Below are 18,405 nucleotides of genomic sequence, written 5' to 3'. Positions count from 1 at the left end.
TTAAAGCAACATTTCCAAATTACATCAGTTTAACCAAATTAAAAGCAGTGACAATATGCATTCACATAAAATATGGCTGCATATTTTATGTGGTTGAAATACTATCAGATTTTATGATGCTGATAAAGATAGCACCTTTACAGACAGTTCCTAACCACGCATTAATTCTCTCAAGATGCTGAAAGAAATAAATAATATTTCTCCACTCCTGTTCCAGTTTATCTTTTTACTGCAAGAAATACTTAAATTCTGCAGGAGTTAATATTATATTAGACTATGTGGGAGGTTATAGACCTTCAGTCAGTGTCCAGATTTCAGTTATTATTTAACTCATCTGAACAGTAGGCTACTGTTCCTTTGATGTGCCATATTTGAAGTCCCTGTCTTGTGACTCTCAAATTTCTATAGCGCCTCACAATAATCACACATAACACTGCTATCGTCCTCTTTTACCACTTCACTAAAATCTTTCCCAAACATTACTGTTCTGAACCTCCTTTCTCTTTATTTTCAACTCTCCATTTTCCAGCTTTTATTAAATTCAACTCCAACATTGTCCTTTTTGCCTCTGTGGATCGACCTTAACTTTTTATGACCAAGTTCCCAAAAGCATTTGCCGTTTTGCCATGTATTTGGTGCGCGTACAGTAAGATGACACACTAATGGCAGATAAAAAAAATAATGAAAGAATAATGAACGCACAAGAATGATACATTACCGGATTTTTTATGTATTGTTTAATCTTCATTCAACCCACCCGCCAACCACCGCCCTTCATCCACACAATATTTCATGACCGTAAACCCACCCGCCCCGCAGATTAAACCGCGGGGACTGCAGGTTATGAGTCAGCCCACGCATCACAAGCGGGCGCAACCTAACCTTGAACACGCTCTTATAAACACATTTCATAGGATAACACCCTACTCAGCTATGGAAGAAGACGAACACTCTCAGCAGTGTAACTCACTATTCAATAAAGCTACTTGATAGACCACCCATAGAGCATAATAACCATAACATGTACCACCCGTCATATGGTGCACACCGGCCATAAAACACCTAGCTCCTTCCTGTCGCAGCCCGCGGCTGACGAGGCAGTGTGATTGGCTTGTCTGCTTTTATCTGGCTAATGAAGAGAGGAGCGGAGCGGAGAAGACGAACAATGTCCAGTTAATCTGGGAGACATTTTAAGGGGCTGAAGTTAAGGCACTATTGCATTATAAATCACCTTAATAAAGAAGAGAAAGGAGATGATGGTCCCTCTTGTGTTGAAGAGTGGGGCATCGTTTCACCACGGCTGGTGTGTGTGTGTGTGTGTGTGTGTGTGTGTGTGTGTGTGTGTGTGTGTGTGTGCGTGTGTGTGTGCATGCATTAGTTTCTGCATATTACTCATAGTATTGCATAGAAATGGCTGTAAGTTGTAGATCATCAGTAGTAGATTATTCAGTACTGCTATATTACTACTATATTACTACTATATTACAAGTCCTTGGAAACTAGAAACATAATGTTTTTAATGAATGTCCCTGGGAGACAGATTGTCTTGAAAGTCCCTTTTAGTTTGAAAGGGACGAATAAAGAAAGTAATTTTCTCTGAACTGGCTCTTGGACGTAGAGCGGGGTAGAGAGATTGCCCTGGGCTCTGGCCCACTTCCTGCTTTCAGAACAAAGCCAGAACAAACACAGCTCATTGAGAGAGAGAGAGAGAGAGAGCGAGAGAGAGAATGTTGCATACTAATACAGTCAAAACACCCAGAGTTATTTGGTCATCTGCATTCGTTTCTGACTTTTTAATATAAAAACTCAATTATGAAGGTCTTTACTTTTGTCTTATTTTTCATGGTGGCTGCTGTGGAGTTGAAATAAGAATGTGAGCTTGTGTATAATATATTGATGTCCTCCAAAACCATGATAGCCTGAAGCAGATGTTTTATCACCATAAAGAGTGTTGGACAATAAACTATTCTTCTATTCTCCTCTTCTCTCTCCCTCCCCCTCTTTCTGTATAAATGACATGAAAATGAGATGTTTCTCAGGTGAGATTAAAATGGGACAAACCCTGGTGTCCCGTCCTCTTGGTTTATAACACCTGCTCTTTCCATGACATAGACTGACCAGGTGAATCCAGGTGAAAAAGCTATTATCCCTTATTGATGTCGCTTGTTAAATCCACTTCAATCAGTGTAGAAGAAGGGAAGGAGATGGGTTAAAGAAGGATTTTTAAGCCTTGAGACATTGATTGTGTATGTGTGCTGTTCAGAGGGTGAATGGACAAGACAACATGTTTGGTATACGCAGTGTATATGAAATGTTATTAATAAAGGAAATGGATGAGAGGAGAGGAGGAAGTAGGAGCAAGAGAGAGAACGAGAGAGACGGAAGAGAGAAAGAATGAGAAAAATAGAAATGTCCAAGTCTAACTGTTTTCCCACTGGCTGTGTAAGGCAGAGAGAGGGAGAAACATTGAGATGTACTAGAATCCCTCTCTGTGCTCTTTGGCTAACAGAAAATTACATTTCATTCGCCTCTCCAGGTGATGTATAAGCACAGTGGCTCCTCGCTTTCTCACTGTGAGATGACATTCATTTATCAGCTGGGTTTCCTCTATTCTCTCCTCCTCTGCCTTCTCCCTCTCGATCCCTTCTTCTCACCCCAACCCTCTCTATCCCTTAATTCCTCTCTCCCTCTCTATCCCTCACCCCCTCTCCCTCTGATTCAGACTGGTGTTTATTAATAGATTTCTGCATGGTTGGAGACGGTTCATTACTGGGAGATTGAGCCGCTGTGTTATCCCAAACCCAGTGATAAACTCTTTTTAATTACACCTTATGAAACAATATTAAAAACTACCGAGCTGTGCCTAATTTTTTCCACCCCCTAGCTAGCCACAAACAACGGCCAGCGCATGCGCTCACATACACACAGTCATTTTAGGTGACATGCTACCATCCCAAGTGTACCGACAAAAAAGTTACACACTATCTCTGTTCTGTAACTCTATCATACTCTGCCGAATTTCAAGGATACAAACCCTATCCATTTCTCTTCCCAGAGAAAACAGGTAGTGAATTTATTAAGAAGGTGAAGAACAGTGCAGGTGAAACACTTTGATCCTGGTATTGACCCAAAGCCACCCCTCTGTCATTCTCTGAATGAAGTGAAGATTGGTTCATTTAGACCTCTCCCACTAATGACCTCATTAGTCCATTTGGTGACTAAGCAATTAACTCCAGATATTGATTAATGTTTGACGTGAATAATGTTTCTCAATGGGATAGTACTGGTTAAATATTAAACCTATGGTAATGAGCAACTGATTGATTATATCAGCAGATTAATTAGCAAAGCACATGTACACGGCTCATTATGTGGTTAACAGACTGGTTCGCGTGACAGTCTTGTTTTGGACTGGGCTAATAAGACAGGCTCGGAGGCCTTTTGGGTGGTACCTTACGACTCGGCATAACACAGTAGATGACCCATGGGCATGGCTCATCTCTCTGTTGATAATGGTGAGGCGGTGACACGGATTTAATAACGGGAAGACTTTTATTTATTTTTTTACCAAGCTCCTATATTTGCCCAATGACTGTCAACTCACATATTCTCATTTCAATGGGCAGCGATGTTGATATAAATATAAAATTACAGTACAGGCTCAAGAATTTAAATGAAGATGGGGATATTCTTAATCTCTATAACCATTTCCCTTCAGTCTGCAGGTTTTTAATTACAGTGGGCCAATAGTAGAGTATCCTGAAGTAGACTCTGCTCGGAGGTATAAAAAGGGGTATGCACACGACAAAACTGAATAAGCAAAGATTCAATACACCACGCACACATGCACACGCACAGCCCTATTTAGAATGTGTAAGGATCTGGCCCTGCCCTGCACTACGGCCGCTGATGTATTGATGCGTTTAATCAGTGTGCCATTTCTCCTCCGCGAGGAGTAATCATTTTTCCATTACACTACCTCCGAAGGATGTCCACTTGCATTTGTTTGGCCTCTTGGTGTTGTGTTTCTGGGCCACAGCTTTCCTCTGACTAATGTTTTGTTTATTTCTTTGATGGATTAGAGGCCTAGCTTTTCTGTTAGGCCCCTGATGCTAAATGTCACCTTCCTCAATCACTGCCTCCCAAACACCCACCCCATCGTGCTAAATTCCATAAAACACACACACCAGAGCTAACTTCCTGCTCTGAGAATTGTGACATTGGAGGGAAATGAAATGAATTATTATTACAAAAGAAGCGAGACGGGACAGAGGGAGATGAAATCAAGCAAAACATAAATATTTTTCCTTGTTTGTTTTTTATTTTGAATCAGAGTAATAATATAAATGCATTTCCTTTTCAGAAACAGCAACTGGAGTGGGGAAAAGTCAACTTTGACCCTCTCAACATGAAAGAGAGCAACTCTCTGTTTGGATCACAAAGCTCCTTGCTGCAAAGGATCAGCAAAACATTCCCAGGTCTGTTGTAATGCCATTATAAGGATTATGTAGGAGGATCGAAAACTTGGCAACAGAACAGTTCTTGACAACCAAACATTTACATAGATATGCTTGATTAAAAGGTTCGTTGTACCATCATTCTATGGTACAAATACATGTTATTTAGAGTTTAAGACAATAACTTGAATATGTGCAGTAGAGAATTCACCATATACACAGGATGTGGTCCTCCTAAACCCACTATGTGGTGGCACATCCACACCATATATAAAAAGGCAAAATAAATGCAAAAAAACGAACAGAAATGAAAAGGGAACATCCAGTTTCGTTTGACTTGACGACAGTCTTAATCACAGAAACCTTCCTTGACCCTCGACTTCTTCCTCCGTAATACGAATGCCCTCTTCAGGAGTGTAGTAATGATCAGACTTACCAAAGGCAAAGAGGCTTAAGGGTGGAGAGACGGGGTGGAGCAGGTAGGTATGATGCAGGGCCATGCTACCTTGCTGGCGTGGTCTCATTCCATAGAGAGCTGAACACTCTCATTCTGGCCTTGGTGCTGCTGCTGGTCAAGTTTCCTAGCTGTTAAAAAGGAATAAAGGAGACAGAATACCAATTTAAACAGTGGGATAGATTTAGATATTTGCAGAACAGTTGTGCGAGCTAGAGTTTATTAGTGAATGACACAGAGCTATTTGCTAAACCAGAAATATATTTGACTCGAGTGATTAACAGATTTGAGGTCAGTTCTTCGTCATATTTACAATTTCAATATGCATTTGACCACAGACTCTACCATATCCAAAGGTGGGCAGTATTTCTGCTACATGTATTTTAAATATTCATTTCAATTACTTCTGATTATTTTGTATTTTACTGGGCTGAACTACACTCCAATGTATTTTGTAACAAGATACTTTCAAGAGCTGTAATTTGTATTTTCAAAATATGAAATACTTGTCTAAATCATTTTTATAGCGGTTCGCCATTTTGTGGCCCTCTTTCACCCTGCATTGTTATCAGAAGTCTGATGGCACTATGGTGTGATAAGAGTGTCTGCTAAACTAACTAAATATAAATCTGTATGTAATAATGGACAATTGCACTTGCATGCAGAGTATTATTCTAATGAGCTCCGCCTCGAAACAAGGCGTTGTCTAGAAGGGATACAGCTTTGGCTTTTCGTAGCAGGTTTAGGAGAACTTACACAGCAGGTTAGGAAAATTAACATAGCAGGTTAGTAGAATTCGATTAAGCTCTAACCCATCTATACATGACCCCGAAACAGGGCCAATAATAACACCCAGTGTGCTTTGCAGTTCCTTTTGGTATGTTCATTTTCACTAGGGACGGGCAAAAATGACTAAATACAATTACTAAATACCATAAAGATCAATGTATCAAAATAAACTACAAACTGTAAATTAAAATACATGTATTTTGTATTTTTTTAAATTCAGAAATACATTTACAAGTAGCCAGCCTGAACAGCAACAACATTCTCAGTAACGATTACAGAAACGTTTTACTTCCTACGGTATGACTGTGATATGTTGTTGTTTATCTACCTTAGTTGAATGCACTGACTGTATACAGTGCATTCAGAAAGTATTCAGACCCCTTGAATTTTTCCACATTGTTACATTACAGCCGTATTATAAAATTAATTACATTTAAAAAATCCTCCATCTACACACAGTACCCCATAATTACGAAGCAAAAACAGTTTTTTTTAGAAACGTTAGCAAATGTATTAAAACTAAAAAACAGATACTTTGTCTACATAAGTATTCAGACCCTTTGCTATTAGACTCGAAATTTAGCTCAAGTGCATCCTCTTTTCCATTGACCATCCTTGAGATGTTTGTACAACTTGATTGGAGTCCAACTGTGACAAATTCAATTGATTGGACATAATTTGGAAAGGCACACACCTGTCTATATAAGGTCCCACAGTTGACAGTGCATGTCAGAGCAAAAACAAAGCCATGAGGTCGAAGGAATTGTCCGTAGAGCTCAGAGGCAGGATTGTGTTGAGGCACAGATCTGGGGAAGGGTACCAAAACATTTCTGCAGCATTGAAGCTCCCGAAGAACACAATGGCCTCCATTATTGTTAAATGGGAGAAGTTTAGAACCCCAAGGACTCTCCCTAGAGCTTGCCACCCGGCCAAACTGAGCAATCGGGAAAGAAGGGCCTTGGTCAAAGAGGTGACCAAGAACTCGATGGTCACTCTGACAGAACTCCAGAGTTCCTCTGTGGAGATGGGAGAACCATCCAGAAAGACAACCATCACTACAGCACTCCACCAATCAGGCATTTATGGTAGAGTGGCCAGACAGAAGCCACTCCTCAGTAAAAGGCACATGACAGCCTGCTTGGAGTTTGCCAAAAGGCACCTAAAGACTCTCAGACCATGAGAAACAATATTTACACAGCCAAGACAACGCAAGAATGGCTTCGGGACAAGCCTCTGAATGTCCTTGAGTGGCCCAGCCAGAGCCCAGACACGAACCCGATCAAACATCTCTGGAGATACCTGAAAATAGCTGTGTAGCGATGCTCCCCATCCAACCTGACAGAGCTTGAGCGAAATTGCAGAGAAAAAAAATGGGAGAAACTCCCCAAATACAGGTGTGCCAAGCTTGTAGCGTCATACACAAGAAGACTGGAGGCTGTAATCCCTGCCAAAGATGTTTCAACATAGTACTGAGTAAAGTGTCTGAATACTTATGTAAATGTGATATTTCAGTTTATTTGTTATACATTTGCTAAAATTTATAAAAAACTATTTTTGTTGTGTCATTACGGTGTATTGTGTCTAGATTGATGAGGGAAAAAAACACGATTTAATCAATTTTAGAATAAGGCTGTAACGTAAGAAAATATGGAAAAAGTCCAGGGGAACACTTCCCAAATGCATTGTATGTGAAAATGAATATACCAAAATGAACTGGCCTTGTTTAGGGGTCATGTCTAGATGGGATGCATTTGAGTGTCTGCTAAATTACCTAAATGTATGTTTCAAAATCAGAGATGGGCAATATTTCTGTTTCATGTATTTGAAATACTTCTGAGCATTCAACTAAGGTAGATAAACAACAACATATCACAGTCAAAGCAAGTAAAATGTTTCTGTAACCGTTACTGAGAATGTGGTTTCTGTTCATGCTGGCTACTTGCAAATGTATTTCTGCATTTAAAAATTCTAAATATTTTTTATTAAATACATTTCAAAGTATATTGTTGTTTATTTTGATACATTTCTCTTTATGGTATTTAGTCATTGCATTTTGTCATTTTTGCCCCTTCCTGATCATATCACAGGTGAGCACAAGGCCTAACATTGATGCGTCATTCTACAACAGAACTGAGACTGACAAACTCACCAAGGGAGTACATCTCCAGCTGCTGCCGCAGTCTCACTTTCTGCAGACTGTCGTAGAAGTTGGGTTCGGCCGTGGCTCCAGCGGTAGGCGGCAGAGCGAATATCCTCATGATCTTCCTCTTATTTCTGATGGGGAGAATAGAGAACCACAGTATGAGTCATAATACCGATAAAACCTAGCGGTCAAACAAGGAAATGGTTCCAATCGTTTTTCCACCATTCATTTTACCCCATAGGGGATTATAGAAGCACTTAAAATAAGGTCTGTGTTTTGTGTAGGCTTAGCCTGGCGTGATGTTTTGATAACTGTGTAAATCTCTCTATATATTTACCCCCCCAAAATGAAATGCCAATTAGCTGCCAATGTGGCTATCATAAAGAACTACAAATGCCATGATGATGTGAACGAGCCTGCCGAATTGAGGCAAAGGTAAGAATCTCTGGATTAATTATCTAATGTTAGCTAAATGTAGTAATGAATAAATTGGCTACAGTTCTTTAAATTGACAATTCTGTGCACTGTCTTCTGCAAGTTTTAAATTGACACAATACGTGTTAGCAAAGGATTTGCAAGGATTTGTAGTCTGCATGATGTTAATTAGCATTTTCGAATTTGAGAGTAGATAGAGCAGGATATATTGACAAAAGGCACCTTATCAGAGAGATTTACATGGTTTATCAAAATGTCAGGCGGGGTAAGCCTACACAAAACACAGCCCTTATTGTAAGTGTTTAAAAAATTCCCAATGGGAAAAATGAATGGTGGAAAAAAGATTGGAACCATTTGCCTGTTTGACCACTAGGTTTTATGGGTATTATGACACCTCCAATGTTGGGCTCTATAGGAAGGAGAGAATGAGACCAAACCGTATGTAATTCATGCATTAGCTGAATGGAAGTTTTTTACAAGCAAAGCTTGTAAATATATGTTACTAGTAAGGCACACATTTAGTTGTTGATGATAATGATGCAAATATTTATCAACAGTCGGGCATTTGTTGGGAACTACAAAATGCTAAGGAACCTCTTACTTTCTAGCGTACATCAGCAGTCCGAAGCTAACCAGGATGACGAGCAAATAGACATTGGTGGCCTCGTTCCACGCCTCGTGCACGGAGTAATCCAAAGATTCCTCGTTCTCCATCACCCCATGACCGCCCATTGCGATCAAACAATTGTGAGATAGCTATTTTTGTAGTTTTATAAATGTCTAAAAATAAGATTCCATGCAACAAGCGTGAGCTAACCGCGACTCCTACGATGTAAACAGGTGACGTCGTTTCCGGGTTCGTTCACAAGCCCGCCTGCGCTGGCAAGGAGTGGGACTGCATTGGGTGGGATGAGTCAAAGAGGCGTGCCTAATGGGAGTGACATAAATACTAGACGATGATTGGATTTTCAACCTCACAAAAGACCTCCCCCGATTAACTTTTTTAAAAGAGGAAGTAAGTGCATTTTGCTGTTACTTGACATGGCGCCTGGAAGTGTTTGGAGATTAATTCGTCACTGTAACCTTGTAAGTAGTCGACTTGCTCATTGTTCCTTTTTTATTTTTGCATCTAGCCACGGCATAAACCACATGCTTTGTCTTTCTAGTTAACATCACCTGTCTCTGTGCAATGGAGTTATTTTATGTTGTGTACGTGCAGGCGTCCCATCGGTATGTGGGGTGCGCGTTATGGCAGCAGAAAGCACCTGTGACAGTGGGGGCCGCGGCGACCAGTAGACAGTTCTCCAGCGATGCTCCCCCGGAGAACATCAGCCGATACCCGATTCCAAACAAGAAAGACCTGCCATTCGACATGGTGGAACTAATGGAGGAGGTGGAGAACAAGGTAGGATGCAGAGTATTTTTCGCGTCTCTGTAACCTCGAATGTTCCTGCCATGAAACAACGTTACTGTGGGGGAAATGGATATCTATACACATGGTAATATCAGTGTGTTCTACTCTTTGACAGGGAGGATTCCTGCCCAATGTCTTCAAGGTCCTGGCACATCGTCCAGCAGAGTTCCGTGCTTTCTTTTCCTATTACAACGAACTGATGAACAAGGAGACAGGTGTGTGTGTGTGTGTGTGAGACTTCAGAAAACTGAAATGTCAATAAGGATTCAACCCCTTTGTTATGCCAAGCATAAATAAGTTCAGGAGTAAAGATTTGCTTAAAAAGTCACAAGTTGCATGGACTCATGATTTTTGATTCATCCCTGTACCCCACATGTACAATTATCTGTAAGGTCGAGCAGTGAATCTCAAACACTGTGTCCGTGTTGATCTGAAATGATTGTTGCTCTGTCATGTCAGGGGGACTAACGAAGGCTGACAGGGAGCTGATTGTGGTCGCCACCAGTATCCACAACCAGTGTCTCTACTGCGTCGTGTCCCACAGTGCACTGCACCGCATCTACTCTAAGAAACCCACACTGGCTGACCAGGTACATTCTTATCTCTTGTTTATTTCTCTCCAGATCTGTTCACTGGTGTGCACTGTAAACTGTTATGCCAGTATCATCTTACACATTGGAGCTGTGAGTTGTTTGTCAAGCAGTTGATATCATTGGACTGATCAACCACATGTATAAAAGGTGCAAAACTCGCCCACTGTCACCTCCTTTCTAAATGTGTTTCTATTTGAACTCTTTCTCCCCCTGGCCCTCATCCCCAGGTGATTGTTAACTATGAGAATGCAGAGCTGTCCCCTCGGGAGCGGGTCATGCTGGACTTTGCTCTGGCTGTGTGTCGCAGCGACACCGTCACCGACCAGCACTTTCTGTCCCTGGAGGAAGTGGGCTTTGACCGTGAGGACGCCTGGGACATCGCTGCCATCGCTGCTTTCTTCGCCATGTCCAACCGGCTGGCCCACCTGACCGACATGAGACCCAACGCAGAGTTCTACAACATGGGCCGTATGCCCCGGGACAAGACCAAGGGAGAGGGCAAGTAGTGAGGTGACAAGGGATACAGAAAACATCACACAGACTAAGTTCCTTCCTATTGATTTTTATGGGTGACCTAACCACAGAGAGAGTCAACAGGGGATCTATCTAAGCGTGTGATATCAAATGTGACTGTTTAGTGCTGGTCTGCCACACTATCTACAGTAGAAACGGTTCATGTTACTTTGGAGTTCTCTGGGCTCAATTGTTAACTGAGGATTTTGGAATGTTAGAAAGATGTTAACTTGAGTTTGGAGTGCAAGTATGTGTATATCTCTGTAATATTCACTCTAGAACAGGTGTTTGGGATGTCAAGCAGTAACATAATGGAACACTCACTGCTATGCAATGACAATCCTTAAGTTACTCTAAATAAAGAATATGCATCTTCTGTTTCTCTCTTCCTCCCTCTGTGTCAATTAGGTTAAACTAGAACAAACCCTGCTGTCCTGTCCTCTTGGTTCATAACATCTCCATGGACACTGAGTTTACAAAACATAATGAATACCTCTTTCCATGACAGACTGACCAAGTGAATCCAGATGAACGCTTTGATGCCACTTCAATCAGTGTAGATGAAGGGGAGCAGATGTTTTTTTTTTTTTTATGCCTTTAGACATTTGAGACATGGACTGTGTATGGGTGCCATTAAGAGGGTGAATGGGCAAGACCAAAAATTGTGTGCCTTTATTTTTAGACTCTAAAGTCATTAGACATAGGAATCTTTTTCCTATTTAATTTTCATAACCATTGCAGAATTTAATCATTACCTTCTCTGACTGTGATGGATTCATATTCCTGAAGGAACCATACAACAAATGACTATGCACATCTCTCATTTAATTGGGCCTAGTAAATAGGCTATGTATTTCAAGTTTTGCAATATCATAGGCAGTGCGGTTTATAATACCGGTATACAGTCTAATTAACAGCTGAAATTTTACATTGAAGTGTATGTATCAAGTTTTATTGTCACGTGCACAAGTACAGTGAAATGCCTTTCTTGCTCTCTCCCAACAATGCAGTAATGAATATCAGTAGTACTATAAATAACATTTAAGTAGAAAACACAAGCTGTCCTATAATGTTTCAGAATTTACGGGCAGTCCATATTTGGGTCAGGGAAAAGTCGATGCAAAAACATTGAAGTCAGGTCCATGACAATTTGCCATTGTTTTCTAATCTCTTTAAACTGTCAGTCCTTTTGCAGATATAGCATAAATTACTGCTAAAGATTAAAACATTCTGCCAACACATTAAATAGACCGGTAGTTTATGTAAAATATTTGACTGTATGGGTAGGTTACAGTAGACCTATTGCTATGCGATAGGAGTGTGACATCATTGCCTATTTAATCTCAGAGCCTATGCCAAGGCAGGGCATATCATAAACCCAATAAACTAAATGTTTATCAACAGACCTGTCATTCAGGGCAGGTGGGGCAGATCTCCACCTGTTTTGAGCCTCACCTGTTTCACATGTTATTTTGGCATTAATACGTGTCATGTATCAGTTTGCAAACAATGCAAAAAAACATTTATAATTGAGTTAAAGCCGCATACAAACATGGTCTCTTTTTGGTGTTCTTGAGTAAGTCAGCTCCAAAATGCAGGTGTTTCAGCCTAGCTCAGTGCTTTCTGTGGTGGTGGGACAGCCACCGCATGGTAACACTGTCACTGCAAAATCTACGGCGAAAGCTCGAAAATAAAAGCCCCTTGGGTGCTGCCATGTAGTTACATTATAATTGCCCATCCAAGAAGGCTAAAGGCCATTGGCCACAGATAAAATGACATCAAATCACGTTATATCTACCGTAGCTTTGATTGAACTGATCATGTAGCTAAGAAAGTAATATTACAGTAAGTGTATGTTGTGTAGTAAGATGTTAGCAGCAAATGTGCCTCACCCTAATAATTTGGTCCCTTTCCCCCTCATAACTTAACCTACTGTTCTGACTTGGTAGTGCACATGTACTCTATAGCCTGTTTTAGAGAAATGTAATCAAATATTGTAAGAGCTGTCATTGTCTGCTTATATGCCCCCATTATTTATCCTACGGTTCTGATTTGGTGTACTGTTCTTACTGTAAGAATGGCTCATGTTCTGAATTCTGTCGCTGTTCATTTCAAAAGTGCTGAACAAATATTTATATTGAGTTTGTCCGTCCTAGCTTGCTCATTAATGTCTTAATCGAAATTACGGATTGCCTCTTCTCCGCTCGTTGTCCCCTTATGCCATGGTTTGTACATCTCAAGTCAGCAATATCCGCTATGTTTTTTTTAAAGGCAGTAAATGAGGCTGAATGAACTGTTTCACTGCCAGACAAGGCTCCACTGATAGCCAGGTGTTGGGACTGCTGTTGGGACTAACAGTTTGTGGGCACCGTTTGTCACCGTTATAGTGCAATTAATGTTGTGTTGTGTTGAGTAGAGGCTTTGCTGGCATGCATCTAAAAAAATTGGGGGAATTTGCCCCACCAAGATTTACATATTAAAATCGCCACCGTGAACAACAATTAGTCTTTTGCTAAGGCATAATGCCAATAGTTCCAAATGATCAATTATACAGCAAAAAAAGGGCGCTATTGTCACCATAAAAGGTAAATGGAGGCGTTTTCCAGGCGGAGTTTTAGTGCTGTTCACGCGCGCACAGTTTTACGACAGGTCTGATTTATAACAGAAACATGCGTATGTATGGCGTGCGCCAAGTTTATAAATCTCAATATTCTTTAACTTTTCAGAAATGGCACACGCATACGTTAAGGTGTAAAATGTATGCAACAGTTAGAAATGAGGCCCCAGCTCTCTATCTATTGCCTTTCTGATGGGAAGAGGGTAGCCTGCATCCCAATATGGTAACCTGAGTATGGGCGAGCGGGTGTGTCGAAAGAAAAGTAGCAGGCGTGTGGAAAGGAGTGGGTGTGTCGATAGCACTCTGCTATAGGTTAACCAGTTTTGATTGAGCGGTGCTGTAGAGAAAGAGATGGGTGAAGTCAAATTAGCCCGGTTCATTAGAAATAGTAGTCTGTTAATATTTTGTGGTAGCCAGGCTCAGCAAGGGAAGATTCTGCAAATGGAAAAGCTTAATGGGAAGAAGATTAAATGTCCCTGGTGTTTATACTAGATTGAGGGGAGTCATCACTGGGGTCCCAATATCTACGTCCATAGATGATATTAAAGAAAATGTGAAGGGAGGAAGACTGATTGAGGCCAAAAGGTTGATCAGTCGGAAAGAGGGTCAAAGAAGTGGAAGCTTATCAGTGCTGCTGAAGTTTGAGAAGGTTTTGCCTGGAAAAGTGCAGATAGGATTCCTTAGTTTCAATGTCAGAGAATTTGTCCCATCCCCATTGTGGTGTTTGAAATGCCATTGAATGGGACATGTAGCTAACTGTTCAGTGTAAAGGAAAGACGTGCCAGTGTGGAGGGGAACATGATTACACTGAATGTGGGCGTGACGTGAAGGTTAAGTGTTGTAATTTTGTGGGGGAACATAGTGCAGCGTTTGATGGATGCCAGGTGCAGAGAGAGGCTAGAGAGGCTCGGAGATATAGGATCAGTCAGATTGGTGGAACTACAGTGCAGAATGATGGCGCTTCCATGGCTGCTCCTGTACTAAGTGGACCTAATGTCGAGGCTGGTGGTTCTGCTGGTCCTGGCATGGTTTCGAGATCTGTTCAGAAATGTTGCGAACATGAATGTGCTGTGTCAAATGACACTTTGATAGTGAATAAAGTTAACCTTACCAATGAAAGCTATACAGTTATCAACATGACTCGGGTTGTGGAAAGCAGACATGCCAGGGTTGAAGGTTAGTGTGGATACGGCAAAATAGTTATTGGGGGTAACAAATGTTACTGTTGAAATGGTTGTAGACATGCTGAATAATCCTAAGGGTGGATTGTTTCAGTATGATACAGATAGAGTTATGGGGCTTGGGATGTTATTTCTATTTTTTTGGGGGGGGGGGGGGGGTGTAGGGATTTATTATTAGTAGGGATTCATTATTTGATTGTAAAAAAAAAAAATAGTTTGTCAAATTGTATTTTCTTAGTAGTACAGAATTAGGCAGACCATGATTGATTACACACTCCAGCACAGTAGGTGGCGGCATGCACCTTAAAAGTTTCTTTGCAGACTGCCCTGAAATCATAGAAGAAGAGTTTGTACTTCTGTTGGTTTTACACAAATAATTGTTAATTTCCAGTTATAAAACTGACGATTGTTTATTTTTGATTACAAGTATTTATGATGTGTGTATTGTTGCTTCATGCGTTGTATGCTTGTGCTTACTGTGACTATCACTCTGACATTGGCTACTATGTACTGTTGCTACTTCCCGCGCCGTTGCTGGACAGTAGTGCTTGTCACGCGGAAGCGAAGGGCACTGTGTCCCGGTGTTGCCGTTTATGCCCTCCCCATTAAGTAGTAACTGTATGTAGGCTATGTATCAAGATGACATCTAAATGGTTATCAATATCAGTAATTTCTTGTGAAGGCTGCCATCCTACTTGAAATATTTTTTTCCACGTTAGCTACCGCCAGCGACGCGACCAAGTCGGCTGGCAGGCCGATACCACACCAGCGCACTGGTTACCAGCTTATCGACTCGTCGTGCAACCCAATCAGCCACGCTAAAAGTGCTTGAGTGTCAGCAAATCTGCCCAATTAGCTGATTCGCTTTCATATACCCACTCCTTTCGACACACCCACTCGCCCATACTCCGTTTGTCATACCGGTTTCCGATAAAACCACTAGAGGGAGGTCTACCTCTATATTTGATCAACAGGACACAAAAAAAATCACCGCATTGAAAAGGAGATTTCTGGTTCTCTTTTAGTTGAGTGGATGTAAGATTGTCTATTAGCCATGAATAATTTCATTTCTAATGACAGGTCAATATAAAATATTCTATCTAATTCACCTGTTAGAAGATCTGAGCTATTTCACTAATGAAAGTGTAACAATTGTTGGGGTCCAACTGCTGCATTGTCCCAGGGGAAGGAGAACCAGAGGTGTTGTATGGTGAGGTCTGGCTGCATGGTCCGGTCTGATCAGAAGGTCTATAGAAGAAGCCAGTCGCCTCCCATCAGGCCTGTCAGCCAGTGAGGCATGGCGTGGGAGCAGAGGAAGCGTGACTGCACCATAAAGCTCGCTGTTTGTGTTTAATCTCATCGCACGTCCATTAGGTAATATTCCTCCAGCCCACTGACATCAGAGAGGTACACGTGTGTCTGTACTAGCCCATCTCACAGCCATGAGGACACAGCCCAGCCAAGGGTGTTTACACACCTGCTATCACAGAAAGGACCGGGAGGGAGGAGAGGGGCAATAGGAGGTAGGGAGGGAGTGATTTAAAAAAATTGTTTTATATCTTGAATGGGTCAATGTGATTTTAGCTATACCTTGATAGATTTATTCATTAATTACGGGGACGATTCAAGTCTCTGTGCTTGTCTGTGGTCCAGTACTGTGTGCTCGAGGCCTAGTTTATTTTCAGAGACACTATTTTTAATTTTGTGTCATCTGCACATGCTGCCACATCCAGTTACCTAGGGTGTGGAAAGACCAAAGAAGCTCTAGTGTGTGTATGCGTGTCTGTGTGTAAGTGTGTGCATGTATGCATGTGTATGAGTGTCTTCCAGCTCCAATCACCTAAGAGAGTGTTTGTACTGAACGTGTTCTCCACAGGTGGTCCATACATAATACTGTTATTAACAACTCAATCCTATGTGTCCTATCACTCGAGATCAAACGACTTGACAGGAGGGAAATGTATTATACTAGTTATATAGTACCAAATGAAAAATCCCTCTGGTTCACAGCTCTAAAACTGACCCTCATCTTTCCTTTAAGAGACAAGGCTACTACACACATCTCACTAATACAGATTTATGATGAAATATATGGATCTCGTCAGTATTTCCCATTTGTCCAACTCTCCTATATTTCCTCTTCGATTTTGTTTATTACAAACAGTATCTTACTCATGACCAGGGACATGTAGTGTGTGGATGCTGATAGATGGGGTCAGTCATACTGTGAAGAGACACTATCGTCTCTCAGGGCAGAGGTTTGGCCCAGGCCTGCAGTGAAACCCTTCATTTAATGTGTTTCTCCATCCATTGACAGACAGTATAAAACAATGCAGCCATCATGGCGACACGTGGTCGATTGATCAATAGCCTTTATCCATGGGGCCGGGGTCAGGGTGAGAGGGGGTTCAGGTTGAGAGGGGCTACAGACAGATGAACCATGGCGTTAACTGTCCTCATTCGCTTCCTTCTCTCGAGGAAGATAAAACCACTGGGAGATTACACACGTCGACGGGGCCACTCTTTACGAGGCAGAGAGAGGACAGGAAAGAGGAGATCAGACTATCAGCATGCACCGCAGACACAGATCACTTCCTCTCTTCAGTGAGTCTGTCTGACAGCCACAGTGCGGTACAGTAAGCGACAGCGGCAGATCACTACTGCCTCCATGGCAGGAGCGATTGAAAATGTTCCCTTGAGAAGGGGTGAGCTTGTGGGTCATGTCATGGTAGATTTGTCTGGATGACTGTGCTGCCTCCTTCTGACCAGGGGTCCATGTAACATCAATTCCAATAGGGCTTACCTTGATAAGACAAATCAATTTAATACAGAAAATGGGAGAAATCTGGAGTTAACTGATCTTCTGAACAGATTTTTGACGTTCTGTTTTATTTTGTTCTAGTTCTGGGATGTTCCCTCTTCTTCTCTGTGTGTGAGTGTGTGAACCCCCAGAGACCCAGTAGACCGGAGCTATCCTCAGAACATAAGTTAGGGTTTTGCGTGCTTTTCTTCTGCCTATTCAGGCCACTCTGGGCCTTTTTCGTTTAAGGACAGAACTTTTAGTATCTTTGAGTATCTTTGAGGGTTGAGGGAGCGTGGAGCTAAAATGTAGAATATAAACCCTCTCCATTCTGTCCCAAGGTTTTAAACTCTGTTATCTGTTTTAAACTCTGTGTTATTTTCTTTTCTGTGTGTAAGGCTGTGTCCCACCCACCCCTGAAGGCAGGCAGCCAGCCAGGCAGATAGACCGAGACAAGCCTCTAAGAGATATCAGAGCTGACAACCAGAGGGGTTCCAACAAGCATTCTGTCCTGTAAACACAGACACGCACACATTCTGCAGTCTCAGATTTGTCTGTGAGCAATAACAATTCAGGTCATTTGCACCAGTAGGTCATTTCAGAGAACTTGACAGAAGCCTACCTGTTTTCTGTCTAAGATAGCTTCTCCATAGGGTACACAACATAGATGAAGCTACATGTACCAGGTCAGCTGTTTCAGTTGGGGGTTAACACTGTTGGGAGAGGAGGAGAAGAGGACTCCACCCAGGAGTGATTTTTAAAATGTCCCAGAGGGATAATCTTACTGCACATTCACAGTTACCTTAATTCCCAGAGATGATCTGTGTACTGGCTGCTGTTCTTAGAGAGATGGGATCTGTAAAGCCCATGTCATTTTATGAGAGTGCTGCTCCTGCTGTTGAAGCTAACTGTCTGCCACAGTGAACGACACAGTAAATATGGCCATATAACATTATGGAGACCACAGATTACCACTATGGCCGGGTGTCATTTTCATCTGAACACAAGG

The 18,405-nt window shown here is 41.6% G+C and overlaps 2 protein-coding genes across 2 annotated transcripts; one reads left to right on the top strand and one right to left on the bottom strand.

Moving 5' to 3' along the window:
• Window positions 1-4,299: 4,299 nt before the first annotated feature.
• Window positions 4,300-9,149, bottom strand: smim19 (small integral membrane protein 19). Its single transcript, XM_029729325.1, has 3 exons — window positions 8,880-9,149; window positions 7,850-7,974; window positions 4,300-5,042 (listed from the first exon to the last, which is right to left on the bottom strand). The coding sequence occupies exons 1-3, from the start codon at window positions 9,008-9,010 to the stop codon at window positions 4,978-4,980; spliced, it is 321 nt and encodes a 106-aa protein (XP_029585185.1). The 5' UTR covers window positions 9,011-9,149; the 3' UTR covers window positions 4,300-4,977.
• Window positions 9,150-9,258: 109 nt separating this feature from the next.
• si:ch211-175m2.5 (uncharacterized) lies at window positions 9,259-11,174 on the top strand. The gene is made up of 5 exons (XM_029729316.1): window positions 9,259-9,364; window positions 9,498-9,683; window positions 9,808-9,907; window positions 10,152-10,282; window positions 10,513-11,174. The coding sequence occupies exons 1-5, from the start codon at window positions 9,320-9,322 to the stop codon at window positions 10,789-10,791; spliced, it is 741 nt and encodes a 246-aa protein (XP_029585176.1). The 5' UTR covers window positions 9,259-9,319; the 3' UTR covers window positions 10,792-11,174.
• The last annotated feature ends 7,231 nt before the right edge of the window (window positions 11,175-18,405 follow it).

Source organism: Salmo trutta, chromosome 3 (assembly GCF_901001165.1).
Source record: "Salmo trutta chromosome 3, fSalTru1.1, whole genome shotgun sequence".
Classification (NCBI taxonomy): domain Eukaryota; kingdom Metazoa; phylum Chordata; class Actinopteri; order Salmoniformes; family Salmonidae; genus Salmo; species Salmo trutta.
Note: the sequence above shows the minus strand (reverse complement) of the source record. Positions and strands in the feature narration are given on the sequence as shown.